The sequence below is a fragment of the Siniperca chuatsi genome, linkage group LG12, assembly GCF_020085105.1.
Source record: "Siniperca chuatsi isolate FFG_IHB_CAS linkage group LG12, ASM2008510v1, whole genome shotgun sequence".
NCBI lineage: Eukaryota > Metazoa > Chordata > Actinopteri > Centrarchiformes > Sinipercidae > Siniperca > Siniperca chuatsi.
The window spans coordinates 11,937,520-11,947,083 of record NC_058053.1 but is presented as its reverse complement, the minus strand read 5'-3'; the positions used below and the strand labels follow the sequence as shown (position 1 = coordinate 11,947,083).

At 39.1% G+C, this 9,564-nt stretch overlaps 1 protein-coding gene across 1 annotated transcript; it reads left to right on the top strand.

Moving 5' to 3' along the window:
- Positions 1-5,016: 5,016 nt before the first annotated feature.
- si:dkey-56d12.4 (uncharacterized protein LOC799220 homolog) lies at positions 5,017-9,237 on the top strand. Its single transcript, XM_044217733.1, has 2 exons — positions 5,017-6,851; positions 7,530-9,237. The coding sequence occupies exons 1-2, from the start codon at positions 6,455-6,457 to the stop codon at positions 8,579-8,581; spliced, it is 1,449 nt and encodes a 482-aa protein (XP_044073668.1). The 5' UTR covers positions 5,017-6,454; the 3' UTR covers positions 8,582-9,237.
- The last annotated feature ends 327 nt before the right edge of the window (positions 9,238-9,564 follow it).

Sequence of the window (9,564 nt, the reverse complement as noted above, 5' to 3'; positions counted from 1 at the left end):
GGAAATCATTTTTCTTTCTGACTGGTGCCCTTGGAGTTTGCAGGGAAGATATTCAGGATAAGCAGCTAATCTGGGAGCCAATCTGTGCCTCTGCTTTCTTTATATGATTTGAATTCTCAGCATGGTAGTGGTGAAGGTGAAAATGATTCAGGAGCCATTACTGTGGCCCCATGTCGCCATGCCAAAGAACAGACTGAGCAGGAGGACACTAGGTCAAGATAATTACAGCCATATTGCACAGAGATAATGCTTTTTCATCTGACATACGTCAGCAATACAGAGTTTCTGCCTCTGAACTGTGAACATATGAATGTTGAGGAAGGGGTAAAAAGTATTATTTTGTATTTCATCTTTCAAAGCAATTTTATTTTCTAAATGAGCAGCATGGTAATGTGAACACTCCTGGAAGAGTAAGCCCACCAATTTTTAAATTTAATCATTGCTGCCTAGCAGTCTGTGCCTGAGCCACAAAGATCCACACACACATACACACACACCGCAGAGTGAGTATTCAGCTTGGGGGTTCACATTCAGTTTCGCAGCAGGGAGTCCCATTTTTTAAAGTGAAAAGATTCTTGAACACAAGCTCAATGTCTGTCTTACATTCTGAAATGGAGACGTGCACATTAAGCAACAGCTGAATTACCTGAAACAAAATGTCTGTCAAGTAACATTAACGTGTCACTGCAGAGCTGCCCTTGCTGTAGCATTTCTAAACTGGATAGTGTGTCAGGACTGTTAAGCTCTTGCCTCAGCCTTGTCATAAATAAATATATATATAAAGATATTGAATTAATGAAAATATGTTGCTTTTCTTTTCAAAGTAAATTACTTTCAGGCTATTTTTAGCTACAGCGGAAAGATGGTACAGCTGCACATTCATCAACATGATGCTCAGAGGTACAAGTGCAAAAAGTGCATGAAACATTTCAACAATTTCTATAAGAATTCTTCATTTTATTTAATTTTTAAATTAATGCAGCTTAATATGCACATTCTGGCCGAGACCAAGATGAATACAATATTAATTAATTCGATGACTGACAGGAATTCTTAAGTAGCAATAAAATAAAGTTTTATTTATCTAGATTGTTTATTACATATGAAGCACTGTTACCTGAAATAAATACGTGGAAGGACTTTAACTGCATGTTAAATTAATCAGATATAAACCCTGCTACAAAGGTGCATTTTATTGGTTGAATGCAATTTAGCATCACTTGTAAACGGAAAAAAATGCAATCACAAGTATAGAACTGTTTACAGTGTCTGCCATTTGCTATAGAGTTGAAATAGGAGTATCATTTCTCTCAGCTTGTATGACTTTGAAGCAGCAGAACTCATGTCAAAGACCTACAATTGAATGTCCACCTTTTCATTTACTGTATGCACGATCTTTCCCTAATTAAACAAGTTTTTGAGTTGCCTAACCCTAAGCATTCCTTAACCATAGTTTATTTGCCCTAACTAACCCTCTCTCGCTAAACCCTACCCCTACTGTAGTTGCCATGTACAGATATTGTATAAAGAGAGAATATTAAAAACTTTGCCCTTGGTTGAAAAAAAGCATTGTGACTAAACGTGGTTTGGGGTTTTGCAGAATCGTTCAGTATCAAAGTCTGTCGATAGGGTTGACATTAACTGTTTGAGATTTCATGTGATCTGGCAATAACAGGTAATCATTCCATCTTTCTGTTACATTTTCAATTTCAAGGGAAATACTCTAGGTTACCCTAGTGATGACTTATGTTTAATTCATTTTCTACTGTGGCCCTGTAATCTCAACGCAATGCAAGAAAACACATGCGAATAGACATAACACAAGCAAATGGAAACAAAACCACAAACAGAAAACACAACCAAATACAGAAATCAAAAATGATTGTGTTTTCTGTATTTGCAGCTTGTTTCTGTTCTGTTCAGCTCTCATGGCCACCGTAATTTTCGTTAATATTAGTGCCATATGTTGTAGTTTCTTCCAGGAACCTAAAAGAAGGTTATATATACAAATTAGTTCCTTTCAAGGGAACTATGAGACCCATAAAATAAAGTGTTCCCCAAGTCTGTAAATGGTAAAATGCAACATGCTTTGAATATGGATCAATGAGAAGATTTGTCTTTAACTTATAAAGCTATTCTACACTCCTGTCAACCACCACCACATTCATGTGTGCACACACACACATAGTCCACACAGTTGGGCCGCCCCTCTTATAAATCTTCACTCATTAATCATTTAGAGGAAGCAATTTGTGGAGCACCTGTCCCAAGCAGAAGGCCATTAGGGTTTTCAATGGAAGGAGCACTGTGGGTCTAATGGCTTTTCAGTGGAACTTATTGGAAGACATATTGGATTCTGTGCTACATATAGCCACTAGCTTTAAGATAGGTGCTGATGCAAAGTGCACAGTTTTAAATGCTGCTGTAGATACAGAGAAAACTGCAAATAGTCGCCATATTTGCTTGGGCTTTACAGATTTAATCAGGTAATTGGTTAATTGTTGAGAAATGTAGATTGGATTTTCAGAAATCAAGTAAAATCCTTTCGTGAATCTATCTATCCTTTACCTAGTAGTTCCTGTTTACTCCCACGAGGCTTCTGAAGCCTATCCCAATATTCAGTGGGCAGGGACACCTTGAACAGACAATCACACTTTTGATCACCAGAAAAATACTTCAACTGTCATGTTTGTCTTCTTTACAAAGACAAACCCAAAGTGTACACAGAGAAATTCATTTAAAATATATCCTATTCAATCACTGCAAGCACCTGTTCAGTAACCCATGATGGATGCTCCTTTTTTGCATTGAATAGAACAAGCAACAACTCATCACAGGCTGTTCCTGGACCTCATCAGGTGAAGGGCATTTTGTCAATAATTGAAAAAATGTGCTTGCTATTTATTGCTTTGAATACAATGGCCACATTACTCGCTCAGATTCTCATTACGAATTCTGTTCTTCTCCTCAGAGGATTATCCACCTGGAGCAGTTGTCTGTCACTCTGCCTGCACTGCAAAGCCAAGGGGAAGCCCTGGGGAATGCTGCAGCCCCACATCTGTGTACACCGTACAGTATCAGCTTGAGCAAGGACAAGACCCATCAATATAAGTCTGTCATCTTATCTGATAGAGACAAGCCCAGTGCTGAATCACCAAGCTCAGAATGGACTCCATGTTTTGTAATGCACTTCACTTCACTCTCCTCTATGAATATGAATGGCCTCTACACTCACTAACTCCTCAAACATTTCTTCAACTTTGCAGGATATAAAAGTTGTAGTGGTTGGTGCAACCAATAGCAAATAAACACACTAAAAGTTGGTAACATGCAGAAGGAGAGCAAATTTAATATGTAATCAAATGCTTCCCAAATGTTCACTTTATACTATAGATATGACACAGTAGACCAGGATTTGTAGCTATGCTGAGCTGATATTAGAAAGATACTTAGATCTCTATTTTATAGCAATACACAGAAAAGAATGACTAACAAATGTAATGGTGTTATAATGCTGCCTGTACCTACCTGTCAACCACATCACCCTCGATAAACACTTTAGCCATGCAGCTACTCCACCTCATTACGTTTCCTGGTCATCTGCATTTGGGTCCATATACCACTACACACATCATACGACACCCTTGACCCTTATGATATATGTATAAAGCTTTCTGTCCCCAATTTCTGACACCCATTAAGTTACATGTCTCTCTTGGCGATGGAGGAGTTGCCCTGAAAACCCAACTTTGTGAAACTCAGTTCCATCACCAGCCCCCCCAGTGATCCATCTTCTTTCTCGTTAAGCACTATTAGTTGTCCACACATGTACCATGGGGTGTTGTTTATTAATTCACATCCTGTGCCCATTAGGTCCCATCAAGCATCTCTAGACAAATGGCCACCCATAAGACAGCTCTGTCTTCTAATGAGAGACAGTCGCATGTGTGTGGCTCCCACGACAAACAACTCTGGGATGTAACCATAGGCTGTAACACTCACATCTTTCATTTCTCCACCCTCAACAGTTTGAGTTACTCTGGTGATGTGCCATCTGCAACTTAAAAATGTAGCATAAGTAGTTAGTAGTAAATAATAAACTTTATTTACGTAGCAACTGTCATACACAAAATGCAGCTCAAAGTACTAATCACACACAGAGGGAGACATTAGCTGACTGCAGTTTGTTTGAATAGACAACATCCTACAGTGTTACCTATAATCCTTTCCAGTCAGTACTCATTCTGTAATCTATAATCCAAACCAGTCTATGTACTGTATATAATTTGATTTATATTATTATTGTCATGCATAAATAATATGCCCAGCCAAAACAGACTTACAAGACACCATTATTTAGAAAAAGAGACCAGAAACCAGAGTAGCAACATAAATTACAAATGATACTAAACAAATAAACTATCCTGAAGTTTTTTCCAAGCTATAGACACAAAGGTAGCCAACTTATAAGCATTAAGATTAAACAACCATTCAATTCTATCAATGTCAGTGCACCAAAATATTTATGGATTTTGAACAGACATGTCATTTAATATAGAACTTTATAACTCATCATTATAATGACAATGTACAATTCCACTTAATGGTTATTAAAGTGTTACAGTTATACCACAATATATTGTGTATTATGCCATGGAATACACAGTCCTTTTTATTGTTTTCATCAGTTCTTTTTTTACACAAAAGATCATTCTTTTAAGCACATGATTCATTAAAAAGTGGAAAAATAGGTCCACTGTTCAATCTCAGTATATGGCTTTTAAATGGATAGTTCAGATTGTTGAACTATAAGGTGGTATAATTTATTCACCAATATAGATGCATGGATGTTTCAAATTCAAGGCTTCACTTTAGGTTAAATAACTATACTATTTATGTATTGCTTGATGGGCCTTAACTATTTGCATAACATAGGCACTACTTCAAAGAAAGTAGGCAGGTGGATACTGCATATATACAGTATGCACATTGCGCATAGATTCAAAAAGTCATATTTATATAAACAATGAGAGACATTTACAGGTACAGTGGATGTTTGTGTCACAGGGTTATTGCACTATGAGTGGGTAAAAACTGGCCTGTGGGTAGAAGCGCCTACCAGAGGGGAGAAGGTGGAACAGGTTGTGACCAGGGTGTGATGGGTCTGCAGTGATGTTTCCTGACTCAGGACATGTATAAGTCCTGAATGGAGGGCAGGTTGGCACCTATGATCTTTCTCTGAAGTCCACTGTCTTCTCCACAGTTTTGAGTGTCTTCAGCTCCAGGTTGTTCTGACCCCACCAGAGGGCCAGCTGTTCAACCTCCCGTGCTGAATGTGATGTACCCCGGCCTGACCTGTTGCCTTGGTAGGCAAACTGTCTGTGATGTCCTTCAGGTGGGTCAAGACAAGTCTTTTAAAGGACTTCATGACTACAGACATCAGGGCGACGGGCCTGTAGTCATTTAATCCTGTGATGGAGAGTTTTTTGGGGGCTGGGATGATTGTGGAGCGTTTGAAGCAGGCTTGGACTTCACACAGCTCCAGTGATCTGTTGAAGATCTGTGTGAAGATGGGGGCCAGCTGATCAGCACAGACGTTCAGGCAGGAGGGTGACCCTCCGTCTGGTCCTGGGGGGGATGGTTTCCTGTAGCTGGTTATTTCCTTCTCGCGACACTGACGCAGGGTTGTTTTTCAGCTTCGCAGTGAAGCTCCTCTTGGCTACTCCGATCTCCTTCATCAGTGTGTTTCGGGACTGGTTACACAGGATTCTATCCCCACTTCTGTTGGCCTCCTCCTCAGTCTAATGAAGCAGCCTGAGTTTTGCTGTAAACCAGGGTTTATTGTTGTATGTGCAGAAGGTTTTAGTCGTTGCACACATATACACAAAAACTGACGTAAGACGTCAAAGTGTCAGAGTTCATCCAGGTCTGTGGTCTCCTCACAGTCCTGACCACAGATTTAGCAGATTTTAGTTTCTGCTTCTATGTTGGGAGAAGATGAACCAGACAGTGATCAGAGAGTTCCAAAGCTGCACAGGGGAGAGAGCCATAGGCGTCCTTTAATACAGTAGGCCTATAACAATGGTCCAGAGTGTTTGTATCCCTGGTAGGACACTGTCTGCAACGTGCTGTCTGTATTATGGCAGTGCGTGACTGAGGTTTTCTCTGTTAAAATTCCCAAGACCAATGAGACACTGATGATTAGACACTTTCATACAAAATCCACATTCAACAAAAGTTCTATTATATGGGGCAAAACTACTATTCACATGTTTCTTCAGCTGCCAATGGGTGCTGCTGCCGTAACACATGACTACTACCGCTTTCCGGTTTACTGTTTCCGGATCCCTTGCTTGCAACTGTACGGAGTGTGGTCATTAAAGCAACAAACAGAGGTAACCAAAAGCCACGTTATATTAAGTAGCTAGCTCATAAATGCTCATTTGTTTTAAAAATGAGCTCAGGTTCAACTTGCGCCGTTGTTGGTTGCTACAACAATTCAAGGAAATTGAAAAGTTTTTCAGAAACGTTTTGTGTGGAACATCAACAAGTTCGACAAAAATGCCCCTGCCCTGCGCCCTACTCCTTGCATTCAATGCCGACGAAGGAGGCAAGGAAAGTAGCGTGGCTTTCGGCTTTGAGATTAAAATATCCTCCGAAAAGAGTGTACGTTTGCTCTTTCCACTTCGTTGATAAGAGGCCCACAGAACTGCACCCCAACCCGGAGCTCTATCTGGGTTACGACAGACCTCCTCCAAAGAAGAGGCGGAAGCTAGTGCGTCCTACAGTGACCCACACGGCTAATTCCAGCTGCGACGTTAACGTTCATCAAGAAGAGGATGATGCACCTTGTAAGTTAAACTGCTATACAGTTGTTCCCTGTTTTACGCAGCAAAGCATATGTTGGCATTGCTTTTCTAGTAGATATATGATGATTTAAGTTAGCTATTGGGCTTCTTAAAAACGTTTACTTGGCAACCACAGTATCGTTAATATTTGTGTTTATGTCCAGTATTAATTATTTTCTACATTCGCTATTGTTGCATTGATTAGTACGAGCAGATTGAATATTTAAAAGAGCCTCACCTAGTTAATCACTTTTTTCTCAAATTTCAAATCTGTTGCAATATTATATAATATTGTACACTGTTATAAAATGTCATGCAGTCTGATACTGAATGTAATAATGGACGTAGGTAGTCTAATAATCCATGCAAGTCTCAAATTTAAAACCAATGATTACACAAGGGTTTGATCACACAAACGTCAGCGTGTATTTGCAGTGATAACACATGCTAACACAGTGTATGGCTAGGTAGTTATCAGGTTATTTCCTATAGCTGAACAACCTAATGCAATCCAATAGTCCTACCTATGTGAAAGTTATTCAGTTCATGTTGACAATGTGTTTTATCAACCCAAATTTACATATGGAAGTGATTCAAATGTACAGTATCTGTTGCACCTACTTGTCTACAGTGTTTACTCTCCTACTCTTTTCTCTGGCAATACTTTTGTGTGTTTGTCAGACTGCTTGGTGGACTTCCCTTTGACTGTCTCAGACCACGCTGACATCTCAAGCTCTGCACATCCTCCTGACCCACAGTGCCACACAGTTCACACACAGTGGGAGGACCCTGTACGACACGATCATGATTATTGCAAGACGGTCAGCGGAAAAGATGTGCAGGATAAGATGACTCAGTGTGATGGGATTGGGTACTTCATGCTTCAAAACGACTCAGATGCTTTGCTCTACACTGGTATAGCCCTAGAAACATTTAACATCCTTGTGTCAATGCTGGAAGGATATGCTAGCAATGCATTTACAATATGTGTGCGAGATCAAGTTCTCATCACCCTTATGAAATTAAAGACCAACCGTGTGATAGGTGATCTGAGCAGACAGTTTTGTATATCACAGAGCATGGCTAGCAAGATAATTTCACATTGGATTGACAAACTGGAGGAAGTTTTGCGACCTCTAATTCCATGGCTTCCAAAAGAAACTATTCAGGCAACCATGCCTGAAGCATTTAAAAAGAACTTTCCTAATACAACATGTATTGTAGACTGCAGTGAGAGCCTTTTACAAAAACCCAAAAACCTTGATTCAAGAGGGGAATCATACAGCCATTATTATTCACATAACACAGTGAAATACCTGGTAGCTTTTGCCCCATGTGGACTAATCATGTTTATGTCTGCAGCATATGGAGGGCGATGCAGTGACAAATTCATAACCACAGACTCAGGACTATTAGACAATTTAATGCCTGGAGATGAGGTCATGGCAGAGCGAGGCTTTACCATAAAAGATTTGCTGTTTGAGAGAAAGGTTAAATTGGTAGCGCCCTCTTTTACAAAAAAGAGTGGACAGCTACCAGAGGAACAGGTGACATACACGAGACAAATTGCACATATAAGAATTCATGTTGAAAGGGCAATCAGACGTTTGAAAGATTACAAAATATTATCACAGGTTGTTTCGATTTCCATGGTTCCTAAAATAGACAAGATTCTAAGAATATGTGCTGCTCTTGTCAATTTAAGGGAGGATCTCATTTGTGATTCAAACTAACTCAAATTAAAAAAAAAACACTCCCTGGGAGAAGGAGGCAGGGCATATCTTGCTGCCCAATATGTATCAACATGCCACAACCTGAGGGACAGTGAGTGACAGACACACACACACACACACACACACACACACACACACACACAGCACACGCATCCATTCACACAAACACACACACATTTCCGTTCATTAAAAAAAAAACCAATGTGTATCATTCTCACTTATTTGTATATATATATTTTTAACTGCAAGTCTACATTTTATTTCTATTGTTACTTTTTACTTATCTGTGGGTGCGCATATCTATCTCTCTGTGTCTCTCTATCTATCTCTATCAATTTTATGTGCATTTTTATTTTATTTTTATTTCACACTTGCTTTGGCAGTGTAAACGTCTGTTTCCCATGCCACTAAAGCCCTTTTGAATTGAATATAAACTTCATACGTTAGGTGCCATCACTTTATAAAACAATGAAGTCCATGTCAACTTTCATGTTGCATTGAATTTGTTTAAACTCTATTCAACTTGTTTTGTTTGGCACATTACTTTGGACGATGGAGAAAAGTATGTAATCACTGGCAACATTTAATGTCATCAGCTTTTTAAATATGACATGCTGGTACTTTTTTATTTGGAGTAAAATAAACTGTAGCAAACATGTTGCATGTCTTTTCATTCTTAGAACAGCAAGTAAACAACTGTGACAGCATGTTTTTGCATAACTGACAGAAAGCTGATTTACACAAAGGTGGAATCAGAGATGTCATTCTGATTCGCTTAATGAATGGCACACATTGATGGTCATTCCACATGTGCAGATATGCACTAAAACCTTGCCCATTATCTCAATGTAAATTTAATTTAGCTTAAACTGTCCTCCAGCATATTCATCATGGTTTGTACAAAGTCTTGAAAGTTTGGAAAATGCTTAATTTTAACTTATGTTTTTAAGGTTGGAAATATGCTTGAATTCAAATATACTCCT

Bases quoted from the DNA above. Each gene is read 5' to 3' on its own strand.
- si:dkey-56d12.4 (XM_044217733.1), top strand. From the start codon at position 6,455: ATGAGCTCAGGTTCAACTTGCGCCGTTGTTGGTTGCTACAACAATTCA. The intron at 6,852-7,529 runs GTAAGTTAAACT...TGTGTTTGTCAG, and splicing joins AGAAGAGGATGATGCACCTT to ACTGCTTGGTGGACTTCCCT.